Source organism: Ursus maritimus, unplaced genomic scaffold, assembly GCF_017311325.1.
Source record: "Ursus maritimus isolate PB19 unplaced genomic scaffold, ASM1731132v1 scaffold_5, whole genome shotgun sequence".
NCBI lineage: Eukaryota > Metazoa > Chordata > Mammalia > Carnivora > Ursidae > Ursus > Ursus maritimus.
Window position 1 is genome coordinate 57,230,069 of NW_024426663.1, and position 15,724 is coordinate 57,245,792.

A 15,724-nucleotide genomic window follows, 5' to 3' on the forward strand; every position below is an offset into this window, starting at 1 on the left:
CCCACAGCTACCCCTACTAAGAAAAAATGCTGGGAGTGAGGAAGAGGAAGGGGAACGTGTAGCTGCTGGGTCCTAGGGAGCCCCTAAGATGGCCTTGGCAGCCCCAAGCAAAGTGTAAGCCCCAACCAAGTAGAGTCTGGGTGGATATTTCTGGGAGACCCCAGAGCCAGGCTTCCACCGAGACCACAGCCTAGAGCTTGGGGAGCTGGGACGGCACAGAGGGTGGTCCTCAATGGTAGGAGCTCAAGGCCAAGAACCCTTATCAAGGGGCACGAAGGAAACCCCTTTGTCTAAAAGTAAAGGACATATTCCAGCTCCAGGCCTCTGGGGTGAGAACTACCTTCAGCAGCCTCTTCTCTTGAAATGCAAACTTTCTATAAGGTGCCCATGTTCCCGAGAGGGCCCACCTCATGCGAAGCAGCAAAGGAGCCAGAGTAGGGCTTCTGGGCCCCAGGCAAGCTGGGGAGCAGGAAGAGAAGCACAGGAAGAACCAGAGAGGTTCTAGAGGGAAGCAGAGCTGAGGCAAGGAAGGGAGATCCCCCCCCAACACCTGCCCTGTATCCAGAACCCACACCACCATCTTGGAGAGCCCCTGCATTCCCCAAGTCTGGCCGTGTCATGAAAAACCGAGGGTGATTTAGAGGCCCGGGCTCAGGCCAGGCAAGGCCACGGTAAGGCAAATTCAGGATGGGCTGCCCTCCTTGGACAGATGGATTCCAGAGCTTTATCTGTCCTCCCCAGCAGTGGCTTCCCCATGCAATGAGGCTCAGAGGCCTTGGTGTAAAGGCCTGGGCTCTTGCTCACGAAGGAAGTAGGGGCCGCCTGGGCTCTTTTCTCGGAACTCCACTCAGGCGGGAGCTAAGGATGCCTGCTTGGGAGCAGGGAGAAATTTCACAGGAGCTCTGGGGGAGCAGCCAAGGAAGACAGGAACCCGGAGAGCCCCCTGCATGGGCCCAAGCCGAGGACCCAAGGCTACTCCGGCCATGGGCAAACCTAGCAGCATCTTACCCTGGAATACGCCGACGCCTGCTTGAAGATATCAAGCGCAGAGTCTGCGAGTTCATCCCCTCGCTCCTGAGGTCTGACGGCTGGAGACGAAAGCAAATGCAACGTTGGTGAGAGAGAAGCTCCTGGCACAGCACTCACAGCAAGCACGACAGGGGCACTGGTAGGCTTGCCGGCTCACGTTGCCCCACGAATTTTTCCTTCATAACTTGCCCTAACTCACGGTGGAATTTGGCCCACGGGGGAAGAACGCAAAGAAAGGTGAATGCACAGTGCAGACAGAGGCTGGACTCAAGTTCAACCTTGCTGCAGGTAAAGAGCACTCCCATGATGCGCACGCTGTAAGACGTGTGCTCGGAGCCACGTTCACAGCATCCACGTGTGACCGATAATGGGCTGTGTCTGAGCGGGGCTAAGACAGGCAACTCAGCAAGAAGAAACGTGTCCTCGAGTTTCTGCTGTGGCGCATTTGAAACCAACAGTTTCCAATTCACTTTTCCATCGGCCACAGCGATGCTGTCCATGGAGGCTCAGTTGGTATATTGCGCACTATTCTTATCTTTGCATAGAACAGTTTTCCTGCTGAGTACCAACTGCCGTGCGTGGAGAAGGGTCAGCTGCAGGCTGAGTGCGGGTAGGATCCTTTAGCGCCTTACCTGGAGGCTGCAGGACACTGGAGATGGCGTAGACCACGCCATTGGTGGCCATGATGTCAGCTTCTGCAACCGGCTCCTTATTGACACTCACTACGTTGTTTTTCTGGGAGAAAAAGAGACGACAGAGACCATATGGATCTTACTCACTCCGTAAGTGTTTACTGAGCGCTTCCAGACACCAGATCCTGTGTCAGGTGTGAGGGATACGCTGGGGAATGGAATAGCCCCTACCAGCCACACGCCTTTAGTCCAGTGGACACATTCTAACCCCGGCGCATGGCTCAGCACGGTGTCATCTACAGAACAGCCTCGTGCGCCCGTCACTTTGTCCTCACAGCAGTGTGGGCCAAAGAGGCAGATATCACTGCCCCACTTAGCAGAAGAGGAAACGGAGACCCAGGACAGGCCCAGTGCCTCCTTTAAGCTAAGTGGGTAGGATGGCGAGGAACAGAAGCCAGGCCTCCAGCCCCGGGCATAGGGGTCCTTCCACTTGTCCTCAGTGGCCTCCCTTTCTCATAGGAAGTGCACCCGGGCGTCCACCTCAGTCCTTCCTGAATGACTCATGGATCCGACCCAAAGGGGAAGGGGGAACGGAAGCCTGGGATGGGACCCCAATACCCAAAACTAGGAGTCATCACATTCTGCCTCCCTCCATGCTTCCTCAGGCTCTGGACGGAAAGTGATGAGCAAAGGGATGGCTGAAGGTCAGGAGAGAGGAGCCCGGAGCAGACGCTGAGCCAGCCACATTCAGGAAGAGTGGTGGCTCCGCAGGGAAGCCCAGTGACCTTGGCTGGTGCAGCCAGGGAGGCCACAGGCAGCTCCACTGAGCTTGGCTGCCTATCTGTTCTCTCTCTCCAGTAAGGGAATCCCCCGAGGCAGCTTCAAAGTGGAATGCATGTCAGCAAGGTGCAGAGCAAGGGAAGGCCCACAAACCAAGCATCTGAGGAGAAAGCCTCTTGGGATGGTGTGGCTCATGGTGGAGGGTGGTGAGCCCCAGATTTGAAAGGATGGGGTGGGAAGGGGCCTGGGGATTGATCCCTCGAGATGCATGAGTAACTGCCCATCATCTCCTCAAGGGAAAGAAAATCTAACGGCCTCTCTGCCATGCCAGTTAGACACTGGATTCCCCAGCAAATCTGAAAGTTCTTATTCATGTTTAACCACGATCTCGCCTGATTTCCCCAAAGACCCTTTTCTCTTTTCTGTCTTTGAACAGAAGGCACTCAGAGATTCAAGGTGCATCTTCCAGACCGTGTGTGTGTGTCTGATGCTGGCCCAGGGGCTGAGAGGTGCCCTGGAGCCCCAGTGGCAGTGCATGGCTGGCCTTTAGTTCTCAAGCACACTCACTGAGCTGACTTCCAGCTTGTCCCCCTGGAGAGACTTCAGCCGCACCAGGGCCCCGATGCCCCCGCTGACCAGGATCTCATCGCCAACGTGGTATTTCAGGATGTTGGCCAGCTCTTTGGCATTGCCTGCAGGTTTGTGGGAAAGAAAGGAGAGCAGAGTGAATTCCCAGGTTGGTAACTGGCATAGTCGAGAAGGGCCAAGAGCGGATGCAAGTGGGGATGGCCTAGACGGAGAACTCCCCGACCAGGTGAGGAGCACACAGTGGGTGCGCTCAGCCCTCTGACTTGCCGCCTGCAGGAGGCTCAGGGGATCGAGGCACGTGTCTGCGGCCATGAGTCTGCCTCTGCAGTTGGGGGGCTGCCAGGTTGAGCAAGTGCTCTCTGTGCTGCTGAGAAGGAGTTAATCCATACTCCTCTGTGAGTATGACTCATTTTTCCATGAGCTAAATATTTGCTTAGAAAGCCAGGAACCTTTCCAGCACCGGCATCTGGGACATTTCATCATCAGTGTGGCTCCCGATGGTTATAACACAGTAGTGAAATATTTACACATTCTGCCCTCAAATGCATATTCTGGGGCAGCCGTTTCCTGCAGGGAGAATTTGAAAGAGTCAACAGCTGCCGTCTGGGGGGGCTGCACAGCCGATGAGGTCAGGGCTGAGGGGGGCATTCCCTCCGCAGCATCCCTCCCGTCACGTCTCGGCATTCCTTCCAGCCCACATCAGCCTCTCCAACAACTGGGGAGAGCATCCGATTGCTCATAAAGGTGCACAGGCATTTTCCAAATTAAGTGTGGGAGGCAATTCGTAAAGCCGCCAGCTGTCCTCTCATCTCCATCACGGCCGCCCCGCTCCTCACATTCCCAGCCAAGTGCCTAGATTTCCCCAGGGCTGCTGGATGCCTATTTCCAGCATCTCCAAACTGAGAACGGAGGAAGTTTTAAAGCATTTTGGAGAGTTCACTAGGGTACTGACAAATCTACATTAGTGCCACGGGATGGAGCCACCAGGTACTGAGTGATTTCCAAACATCCACAACTTGGCGGACAGGAATTCCCATTCCACAGAAATCCTGCCTCGAAGTGCTGAGCCATGCCAGCCTCGGGTGCAAAAGGCTTCCTTCCTCCAAGACGTCTAATACCTAGATTGACTTCTTACACCTGGCCAGCCCTCCATCTCCCAGGAGCCCTGGGGGCTATTCCTGCCTGCAGGCCTGGCCGAGGGCACGTTTGGGAAGCTTTGCCCAAGCCTCCTCCTGCTCCTGCATAACTGAAAATGAAAGGGAAGCCGAGCAGGCTCAAGGCCATCTGGGGAATATTCCACTCCTGCTGGACCAGGAGAGGATGGAAAGTTTATGTTCAGGATGAACTTCTCCCCTCTTCTCAGGAACACACGTCAGCATCGAAGACACAGGCATTCGTTTGGCAATAAAGAATATTAAACAGGACAGAAATTCAGCCCACAGCTGCCGGCAACCTGAATAGAAAGTTCCTTCCTGCTCTGGAGCTGGAAGGAAGGTGTAGATGATGTGGGACCCAAGGTGTGGCCAAGGTCCTTTCTCCTCCTCCTCTTCTCACTTCCCTTCTCCTCCTCCTCAGGCTCACCTTTTTGTGAGGGTGGAAGTGTATCTCACGGGTGTGCATCAGAACTCAACACTGCGTCCCCGCCCCCACACCCCATCACGCAGCCACCACTGGGGGAGGACGTGTGCCCCGCACTGCGGGCAACACCTCATTTACTCCACATGACCCACAGCAAGGCACTCTCATTCTTCTAACGGGGAAAACTGAAGCTCAGAGAGGTCAAACAACTTGCTAGAGGGCACTTGGCCCGTGAATGCCAGGGCCAGGAATTGAAACTGCTGTTAGGTCATCTGGGAGTCCAAGCCCTTAACCACTGGGATTATCTCTCAAACATCTTCAGCTAAATTTCTCAGGGCCGGGAATAGCTTCTCGGTAAAGCTTTTGCCCTGAGGGACATTTCATGAGGGTAAAATGGCTTCGTTATTGCTGTCCTCACAGGTCCTTGCGGGGAAGATATGTCTTGGTGACGGGGCTGGTTGTTACCCAGTCAATGCCTCTCTACTCTTCTCTGCCCTGTGTGGTGCCCGGGGAGCCTGACTGCTGTGAAGCACATCGTCCAGCCTCCCCTGCCCTCCTCTCATAGCTGACAGGAGGCCCACACAATGGGCATGGGGGAGGAGAGCAAGGAGGCTAAGGGAGTCCTGGCCCCCTTGCCTTGGTTCTGCCAGAAGCCGCAGGTGGCTCTGGTTGCTGTCCCGTACCCCTCCTCCGAGCTCGGGTTCTCCCTGTCCCCTCCTCCCGCAGCCTCCCCATCCCTGGCCTGGGGTGGGAAACACTTTTCCTCAGGTGTCATCATCCTTTGCTGGTCCCTAACTCCTGCCCACATTTCTGCAAACAGTCTCCTCATTAAGTCCCTTTTGGTCAAACCCTGGGTAATGTGCCCCCAGTTTCCTGCTGGTCCCCTGACTGCTCCAGTCACTTTAGAAACCGTGTGAAATATACTTCGCTTGGTCTTTACCCAAGAGTTTGTTCAGCTCTTCTGGTGGCATGGATTGGAAGGCCTCATTCGTAGGAGCAAAGACTGTGTAGACCCCTTCCCTGTTGAGCGTCTCTGTCAGCCCGGCAGACTGGATGGCGGCTACCAGCATGCTGTGGAGACGCACAGAGAAAATGTCACCTGCCTGTGGCAGGGAGGGGGTGCTCACCTTCCCAAACACCTCCCCACTGCGGGGAGGTGGAGCCCAGAACTAGAATTCACGCCCCTTGCTGGTTCTCACCCCCTGCTCATGCACAAAGAGGGAAGATCCAGTCTGCGTCTTCTCTCCATAAATGCTCAGCAGTGTCAAACAGCCAGAGGTCAGAGGCCAGAGGGGGAAGGAGGAAGGAAGAGGCCAAGCTACCGGGCCCTGGGGATGTGAGCGGAGTGCAGAGGGTGGGGGGGGGGTCTCCCAGGCTCTGGTGTCACAGCACCCAGGGGCGAGTGAGCAAGTCAGAAATGGAGAGAGAGGGGTAAGAGAACAAAGTGACACAGGGAGCCTGAGAAGGAGCGACAAAGAGTCTTCCCGTGCCCTAGGGAGAGCTTGTGCAGACTGAGACTCATCCCACACTCAAAACCAGGTGCTCTCGGCTTACTTGGGACTTTAAGATGAGAGTGTGGTGTCTTTCTTGCACTTCAGTGTGCAAATGCAGCCCCCTCCCTGTTCCCAAGGATGTGGGGATTACAGTCCAGAAATAAGCCCTCTTCTCAACCCAAGCTTCCAGTGTGACCCTCACCCCTCCCAGATCCCCAGCCCGGAAGGTCACCAAGGCACCGCCAATGTTCACTGAACCCCTGAGGAAGAGGGGAGCTGGATAGCTGAGACCCAGCGTCCTGACCCGGCATGACCACTTGGCAGGAGTCTTCCCTGGGATGAGGCTGGTTACCTGAAGCGATTGTCCCCCTTCAGGACGTCCATGACGGTCCCCATTGGAGGGGTGAGCATTCGGTCCGTCCCGTACCTCCCCCTCTTGTCATGGGCGGCAATGCAGCTGTTCTCGATGCACAGGCTCTGTGCCAGAGAGGGGCAGACACAAGGCAGGTCATCCACCAGTATGTGGGCCTCCTGACGTGCTCAGGGTACACGCTGCTGTCTTCATCCACAAAGATCAGTGAATATACACCAGAATGGGTCATTACGACTAGGATAAAATGTTGTGCTTTCTCCAGGGAAGGAAAAATAAAAATAGTGTTTCCTAAGGAGAAAGGGCCATTGGGCCCCACTAGAGTTATAGAGAGGCCCCACGATGAGACTATCCCATGACATGGGAGGTCCATTGACAATGATCAAATCAACAGATCAACTCTACTGAATTCTTTATTTAACAGATGATGACCATCTTTAGTCGATGGTACTGGCTGGTCCCAAGGAACGGCTGTGTTGTATTGTGCTTTCTGGTTGATATTTCAGAGTAACTGTTGGGTTTGAAGACAGGAAAGAGACAGAAGAGAGAAGAAAACCTTTTGGACCAGGGAGGGCTGTGCTTCTATTCAGGGGGCTTCTCCTCACATAAGCTAAGGATTCATAGCTCCCCTGTTTATCATGCTGAGCTCGATGTGGACCACCGTCTGCCTAGTCGGCTCAGACAGCTGCGTGATTTATTCCCAAAGGCCTCCCGCAAAGGAGATTCTAATCCTTCTGCAGGATCCCATTTTGATCCTTTCAAGTCAGATTTCCAGAAATCCCTTCCTTTCTTATTAGAAACCAGTTCTCAGGCAAGCTTCTGCTTTTGAGGACTTACATAAAATTAAAAAAATATATATATATATTTCACTAATTCAGTTTCCATTTCTTAGAGCTGAGACAAAGAAAGATCATGATTTAGGAGCCAAGACTTACATTGCGATAAACAAAAACTCTCAGTTTTTTGCCACCCAGAGTGTCCAGGGTCTGTCCATGATACAGATACTTGGAGGCCAGCTGGTCTTTAATCATGTGATTCAGAAGCAAATTCTTTGTATGTGAATCAATGTTAGGGGTTCCATCTGCAAGAGAAGGTATGGTTTAGGTCCAGAGGCACGCTCCAGAAAGGAAGAGAATGAGAGACAAACGCAGAGAGAAGCCCAACCGTCCTTGAGTTTGGAAATGGGAGATTGAGAAATCCAGCGAGGCTGCCAATATTCCTTAACATCTGGTGTCTCCAGCAAATCAACCAAACAAAAGAAGGTCTAGATAATCGTGGGTGTCTGGAGTCTTGCCCGTAGAGGGAGGGGAAGGCACGGACACCACTTGGCCCCCTTCCTCCGCCTTCCCCTCGGCCAAGGCTCAGCTGTATCCTCACTCTGACCTTCTGATGATCACATGAGCAGTTGATTCTGCAAATAAAAAGGCAAGAGAGCGCTCTGCTCTCCAGCCAGATGCAAACTCTTGAATTCTGAGGACCAGACCCCCAAATGCATTCTCTGCTCTGCCGAACGATACAGCAGAGCCCCTGGGGTTTCAGTTGAGCTGGGTGGAAGCACTAATGTTCCGCAGGGTGCCGTGGAGGTGACCGGCTCCTGGGGCTGCCTTCGCCACATTACCTTTGAATACGGAATTCATGGGGGCCAGGAGGGTCAACCGCTCCTTTCCGGAGAGATGAGTGCCGAGGCCAGCCTGTCTGAAAAGGTCAACGGCTGTGGACACATCCGACTCTGCGGCCAACTCAAACAGCGTCTTGGCTGCAAGGAAAGAGAACGCAGGTTCGAAAGTTACAAGTACTGTTTTCATTTACCCTCCGTCCGCCCCACAGCATGACGCACACCAGCAGGAATGTCATCTCGTGAGTCAACAGCTCTCTCAGGCCCGCTGGGGCACAGCGGGCTCGTGTCATCGGGCCACCGGTCCCCCAGGTCTCACTGGGCAGGGGAGTGAGGTGAGGTTCAGGAGGCAGAGGCGGACCTCTGTCCCCACCCTTGGGCAGGGTGCCATCTAAGGCCTGTGGCAGTGATGTGCCGTGGCTTCTGAGGAGCAGATAATGCCAGGGGCCACACCCACAGAAAGTTTTCCTTTGGCTTGGTTTTCTCCAATGACATTGCTTCATCCTGGGCAACCGACCTCCCTAGAATTCCAGAATGGGGCTAGCCTGCTGAATAAAGCCCAAGCCAAAGCCCACTCAATCATTCCTCCTAGGGGCAGGGACCCTGGGATGCTTGGTCACCAGTGACAGGACAAATGCTCGGAGATCAGGCTCTCTGTGCCCGATCAGAGTGGGCAAATCTCCTAAATGGCTTCTGTGGTGGAGTCACTCCCACCAGCTCCCCTCAACAGCTTCCAATGCCTCCAAAGTGATGCCTGGACTCCCAGGCCCATAGCTCAAGATCCCTCACAGTCTGGCCACAACCTGCCAGGTACCCAGGCCCTCTCTCCTGAGAGGCTGTGAGCTGGATGCAGGCAAGGAAATGGCCCTCGAGATCCCTGAATTCCCCAAGTGTCCTCATCATGGATGACAAAGGGGACAGCAGGATCATGGCCCCAGAGGCCTGGCTCACCTGAGTCTGGGATGAGCAGCTCATCGATAAAGTGGATCACACCATTGGTGGCCAGGATGTCTTTATTGGAGATGATGGCCTTCCCATTGATGGTGAGCATGTCCCCGCTGCAGCCCACCTCCAGCGTAGTGCCCTCCAGGGTCTCCATGGACATCCCTGCAACGATGGCTTCTGCACACATGGCCGACTTCAGGATATGGTTGTTCAGCAGGTCTGGGGGGCGAACAGGACACAGGTCAAGGCAGTGCCGGCTCTAGGCTGATCTCAGAGGCCAGCTCGCAGCCTCCGTGGCTGTGAGGATTCTATTCTCTCTGATGCTGACCTTCAGATGAGGCTGGGGCAACTGTGCAGCCTGGGGCCTCCTCTCCTCCTGCTGCTGCCCCCTGTCACTAGCCACACTCAGCAGGCAGACTACCTGAGTCTGAATTCCAGCTCGGCCACGTACCCACTGTGGGACCCTGGGCAAGTCACTGAGTCTCTGGGAGCTTCCTCCTCAGGCAAAGATAAGCCTGGAGATGGTGTAAGGGGGACAGGGACCCGGAATGGAAAAGCACCCAGCCCAGTGCCCGACAACAGGGGAAACACCTAACAAACATGAGTGACTAGCTCATTAGCACCCGAACTCGAGATTGATCTCTCTTACTAGCACCTGAACCTCAAAACAAGTTCACCCTGGGACTCCGTATCTGCTGACCTTTAGAACAACGTAAAACGTGGTACGGAAAGATGCAGACCATAGCAAATGAGAGCTCTAGATGATCTGCACGTTCTACCTGTTTTTGTTCATTTTACCCAAGGGTCTACTAGCTGCCAGGGTCTTTCTTCGGGCTTGGGGATGGTGATCAAGAAGACACGGTCTTTGCCACTCCCTTCGCCCCACCCATAAGTCATCAATAGAATCATTTATTTCCTTGTCCAAGTGGCCTCCAGGGACAGGGTAGAGGTTGGGGGTCCTGAGGAAGCTGCAAGAAGCAGTGGGGGGGACAAGACCCCTGCCAGGCAGGGCAGGTTCCCGGACTGCCGCTGCCCAAGGTCACCAGGGCCCTTTGTTTTACAGTCTTGCCACAGGGGCGAGTTCAGTCTGTGCTGAGTGTGGGAACCAAAACCGCACTGTAACGGACAGGAGGAAGCTCCGAGGGCCTGCAGAGCCACGGGGCTCCCGCACGAGTGTCAGGGGACTTGAGAGCCATTCAGCTGGCGGGACGGGAAAGGACAGCCAGGCTGCCATGGCAACGAGGTCTCAGTGATTTAGCTCCTAAGGCGAGGAAAGTAAAGGCTGGGTGGGGTAAGGGTGACCTGCTAGGGCCGCGGGGAGGGAGAGCAGGGCAGGGCTGGAAGCCAGTCTTCAAACAAGACACGCCAGCCCAAGGCTGACTGTCGCCTGTCTGCCAACCCACTAGAAAGAGCCAAGCCTGTTGGGCTGGACTCCTGTCCCGCTGCCTTTGAGCCAGCCAGCTACAGCCCCATCCCGAGGGCCTTTGCTTACAGCAAACTGGTTACTGAGCAGGAAAAGGCCGATGTGCAAAAAGAATAAATTAGGGCTGTCTTTTTCTTACAGTAAGAGTTCTGATATCTTCAAAGACGAAAATGTACTCTGTACAAGACCGGTTTTAGAGAGAACACAGCTCTAAACAGAAAGTTCAATGTGCTGAGATGTGCCCACGTCTCCGCTCCTTCAGGAGGCCTCAGGACCCCTCTGGCTGCACGTGCCCCACCCCCACCATCATGGGGGCATCTGTGTCATAGCGCTCACCATTTCAGATCCCATGACCTGTTTTAAATCCCAACCAGGCTTAAACTTCCTTGAAGACAAGTCTGTACCACGTTCCCTCCTGGAGCCTCGGTTCCTGCCACAGGCCAGGCACGGAGGCGCCACAACATCTGGACCCAAGAGATCCCCATCTGTGCTTTTAGACATGTGCCCTCGCCAGCCCTGCGTGGCTGCAAGGAGAACACTTTACAGTTATCGGGCATCTGAAAGGCAGTAGGTATTTTAGATCATACAGCTTGCAGGTGGGTTTAATAGACTCAAACGAAATGAAGTCATCCGTGGATTGTATTTGGGAGGATAAGTGTGTTTGGGGTCCGCAGGGGACCAGGGGGCTACTCCTCTCTGCAGGAGACTCAGGGGTCAGCAGGCAGCAGCTCAGTGGCCAAGCCCCGCCTTCGCTCCTCTCCCCTCTCGCACATGCTGGGTCCCTCCCTCTCCTCCAGCAACAATCAATACACCCCTAACTTAGCAGCTCACTGAGGAGGCATGGAAGGACCCAGCTATGAAAAGTCAAGATCAACTATAACCATTATCAATTGTAATTCTGGATTATCCATGAGGTCCCTGGCCAGACGGGAAGAGTTCAAGGGTCAGCACGATGGCCCCATTCCAAAGACGGCAGTACCTGCCATCTCCTCCCCACACGTCCAAGCTGCTGCCCGCTTGGCAGCCTTGCTCTGGCTTTGAGCATCTGGGCCTTTAGCTCTCTCTGAGTCTGGCCAGGACCTGCTTTGGACCTCCAGCCCTGCCTTGCTCCTCAGCACAACTGTTGCTAGAAAAAGACTGCTGGTTCTCTCCTTGTCCCTCTGACCACGGCTCTGCTCTGGCCTCTGCAGAGACAGGGCCAGTTGGGAGCAATGGGACAGGATGGCAGGTGGTGTCCGTCTCGTACAACAGCAGGCCTTGGGCTCAGTCTGGCCGCTCGGATGAAGCAGCAGCAGGAGCTGAAGGGTGCTCACCTCTCAGGGCTTCTGGGTCACCCAGGATCCTGTTCAAGGTTTCCGCAGGGATCTTCTCAAAGGCCTCATTGGTAGGGGCCAAGAGCGTGAACTGGCCATCACCTTCGAGCACAGTGTTGAGCCCAGATGCGGCCACGGCAGCCTGCGGGGCGGGGAGAGGATGAAATGTTTCCTGAAGGCTCTGGGGTGCTCCACAGACAGGAGTCATATACGGCCTCACCAGGCCTCCCTCAAAGGGCTCCAGACTCTTGTAGAACCCAAGATGAAATGACAAGAGACCAAAGCTCACCTCTCACCATGGCTTCCGGGGACCTTGCCAGGCCTGAGCTCCCACCACTCTGGCCATCTCTCAGTTACTTCCTGTGCCTTCGGCCTGCCCGCCCCCAGGCTTTGGCCACGCCATTCCCTCTGCCCTTCCTCCTTTCCTTGCTTCTCTGACTCCTGTCCCTTCATTAGGACTTGACTACAATGCCACCTCTCTAGGTAGCCAACTTGGCGTTCCCCCCATCATCACCCCTCCCCCCTGCCACTGCCCCCGACGAAAATGAGCCTGTGGTAGGTATTTTCACAGCTTGCCGTCCTCCTCGCGTTACACTTAACTAGCTCCTAACGCTTAACTAGTTACACAATACTATTTGTGTGAGCTCCAGGAGCGGAAGCATCACATCCCCTGCTTCTACAGACCAGCCCGAGGAGCTTCTAAAAGCAGCAAGGGCCTCCTGCTGCCCTGGGGATGGAGCTACAGCCCTCTGCCCAGTCTGCAGCCCTGCAGGGTCTGGCCCCTGCCGGCCCGGCTGCTCCCACCTCACGCTCGAGCTGTGCAGGTGTCTTCACTCTGGTCCTGCCCGACTTCTTCTTGCTGTTCCTGCTCCTGAGCCTTTGCTCGTGTTCACCCCTCTGCGTGCTGTGCTCTGACCCTGCATGTCACGTAACTGTCCATTCTCATCCTTCACGCCTCAGATCCAAAGTCACCTCTTCCAGAGAGACCTTCCCTGAGCAGCCAGTGCCAACTGGCCCCCTCAGCTCACCACTCCCTGACTTCACGATGCCCAGCCCTGCCCACGGCTACCTCGTGTGCATCTGGTCTGTCTCCCCAGGAAGAACAAAAGTGCCACCGAGGACAGAAATCTGTCTCGTTCACCTGTGTACCCCCAGCACATGGAACAATACCGGGCAAGTAGCAGGTGTTACTAAGTATGTGTTAGTGGAAGGAAGGTGGGTGTTAGGGAGGCCCAAAGGGAAGGAAGAAAAGAGGGAATATTTGTCAAACCTAAACAGTAAGGGGAGGTTACTCAGTGGGAATCAACCACAGTTAATCAAGGGGGCCACCAACTTTGTGCAGACATCACTCCCTTGCAGACCTCTGACCTTGGAGTGACCCAGAAGGGAAGAAGGGGAAGAACTTAGACAGCAGGGTCCCCCGCAGAGCTGCTTCCTGAGGCCACCTCCATGCCAGCCTGGCCTGAGGGTGTTTGTCTCTCTGTGTTGGAGATCTCCAGGGGAGGAACCACCCCCCCCCCTTCGGTATCCTTTGCGGTCAGGAAGTTCTCCTTGAATCAGGGCAAAACCCCTGACAGGGCAGCCTGTGTTCACTTCCTCTGAGCAGCCACTGCCAAGAGCAATGCCTGCTTGCTGCTCTAGTTCTAAGACAAACGCCTGCTGGGCAGGGCAGAAGGAAAGGTATTCTGTGGCTGCGGAGCGGTCAGAAGCCAAACCCAGACTCCCATGGCCTTTCTGCTGGTCTGGGCGCCAAGGAAACCTTAGGAAGGCTGGAGCAGAGGTCCCCTGGCGGAGACACGCGGTCCAGAAGATCATGAAGCCTGACGTTATTCTAGCGTCGGATATGCATATGGGAAGTGCCCCCTGGGGGGGAGGGGCCCTCTCACCTCTGGAGCCCGAGGTGCAGGCCCAGGCAGCCTAGGGCTCAAAGGGACCCTCCGTGCTGCAGCTGCAGACTACTGAACATTCCAGGGGAGTCACGAAAGGACAGCTTTGCAAAGGAGAGGACGGGCAGAGGGAATTTCCCAGCAGAGGATTAGGGTGTTTCACTGTGGTCAAGCTGAGAGCCTGATGAGTGGGCCCTCCATGTTCACGGGCTCTTAAAAGAACTTGCTACACATCTCCTAAATGCCCATGAAGAGACGTCCTCTGCTTCTCCCACAGAAGGAGGCCCTTCTGAGAGGTGGTGTGTCCCCAGGGCGGGCCCCCTCCCACGGCAGTCCCTCACCCGAAGGGTCTCGAAGGTGTCCTCGATCTCGATGATCTGCTGGATGTTGTTGGTGACGGTGGAGATGACCTTGTCAATGAGGTGCACCACACCGTTGGTGGCGTGGTGGTCAGCTTTCAGCAGCCGAGCACAGTTCACGGTCACAATCTGTCCAGAGAAGAAGTGAGGATGAGCAGTTCGCCTACCAGAGGCATGGGCTCAAAGCCCCGGCAGGGGAAACCACAGGGCAGCAGGTGGGTCCCACGGCTGTGGCGCTAGAGGGTGTGGGGAGAAGCAGGTGCGGGAGGCAGGGATTACCTCCAGCATCCCTCACCCGCAGAACGACACCCCAGAGACCATCCCCACGTGCAGACCGGGTGTGGGCTCAGGGTGGACAAGGGCAGTGCTGTGTCCCTGGGGACTCCCTACCCCGTTAGGATAGTGGTGGATTTGGATGCCCGAATTCTGGTACATGGAGGTGAGGGCCATGCCGTGTTTCAGCTCGTCCGTCAGGACCCGTCTGTTGACCATGTGGTAGCGAAGGGCATTGAGCAGCTCGATGTTGACATTGCTCACCAGGGAGTCCAGTACTTCCTAGAAGGAAGGCCCAAGGGGCAGTTAGGGGGCTGCAGACCACAGGTGCACGAGGTGGCTACTTGCTACCCGGGGAAAGGTGCTTCTGAAACCAAGGACCCCTCCTCCCTGAACACAACATCTGTCTGCTCCCTGGGATGGGTGGGGCACTGGAAGCCATCTAGGGAGGTGTATTTTAACTCAAGTTCCCTGACTTCATCTGAGGGCTCAAGGAAAAAGTTTCCTGCAACAGTGGGAAATCACTACAGAGTGTCTTGCTTCCCGCCCGCCAGCCCCCCACCCCCCACAGGAAGTAAGGCTCTCCTCTCACAGCTGGCAAGGAAGCCCAGGCCTCGTTGCTGGGGGCGAAGATGGTGAAGCTGCCGGGCCCTTCCATCTCGGGCCTCAGCTTCTCCGTGCGGTCCGTGTACAACTGAGTGGTGGTGGATCCAACGACGCCCAGGGTCTCGTAAAGGTTCGAGAGAGGTAGGGCTGCGGGGGCAGAGGACAGAGGAGGGATGGACCCGTGGGGCCCACCCCAAGCAGACCGCACATTCCCTGGTCTGCGGAACGCACGGTACTCCGCAGGACAGGTGTGCGGGAAAGCCCAGGGACGGCCACCACGGGCCAGCCTAAAGCTTGTCACGTATTCCTTTTTTTTTTTTTTTTAAGATCTTATTTATTTATTTGACAGGGAGAGACAGAGCACAAGCAGGGGGAGCAGGAGAGAGAGAGAGAAGCAGGCTCCCCACTGAGCAGGGAGCCCGATACGGGACTCCGTCCCAGGACCCTGAGACCATGACCCGAGCCAAAGGCAGATGCTTAACTGACTGAGCCACCCAGGCATCCTTGTTACCTGCTCCTTAAAGCAGCTCTAGAGGTTAAACACCTCCCTGCTCAGATTCTAATAATTTGTCACTTTTCATCATTTTAGCCACAGGAAAATGAAGCTTCTGTTCACGGACATTTAAAGATTTATTTATTTATTTGAGAAAGAAAGAGAGAGTGTAAGTAGGGGGAGGGGAAGAGGGAGAGAGAATCTCAAGCAGACTCCCCGCTGAGCACGGAGCCCAATGCTCTCCCTCTCAGGACCCTGAGAACCTGACCTGAGCCAAAAGTTGCTTAACCGACTGAGCCACCCAGGCGCCCCTGTCCATAGATATTTACATAATACCAGCA

General features: G+C 55.3%; 1 protein-coding gene across 2 annotated transcripts in view; it reads right to left on the bottom strand.

The window, feature by feature from the left end:
* TGFBI (transforming growth factor beta induced) overlaps positions 1–15,724 on the bottom strand; it is a 32,868-nt gene that overhangs the window by 1,697 nt on the left and 15,447 nt on the right. For both annotated transcript variants that reach the window (XM_040622414.1, XM_040622415.1), the window contains exons 4-15: positions 14,877–15,037; positions 14,402–14,566; positions 13,994–14,140; positions 11,767–11,908; positions 9,037–9,249; positions 8,089–8,226; positions 7,406–7,551; positions 6,453–6,577; positions 5,548–5,678; positions 3,009–3,133; positions 1,662–1,764; positions 1,009–1,088 (exon numbers count right to left, since the gene is read on the bottom strand). In XM_040622414.1, coding sequence (XP_040478348.1) covers positions 1,009–1,088; positions 1,662–1,764; positions 3,009–3,133; positions 5,548–5,678; positions 6,453–6,577; positions 7,406–7,551; positions 8,089–8,226; positions 9,037–9,249; positions 11,767–11,908; positions 13,994–14,140; positions 14,402–14,566; positions 14,877–15,037 — 1,676 coding nt within the window. The remainder of the gene's footprint in view (positions 1–1,008; positions 1,089–1,661; positions 1,765–3,008; positions 3,134–5,547; positions 5,679–6,452; positions 6,578–7,405; positions 7,552–8,088; positions 8,227–9,036; positions 9,250–11,766; positions 11,909–13,993; positions 14,141–14,401; positions 14,567–14,876; positions 15,038–15,724) is intronic.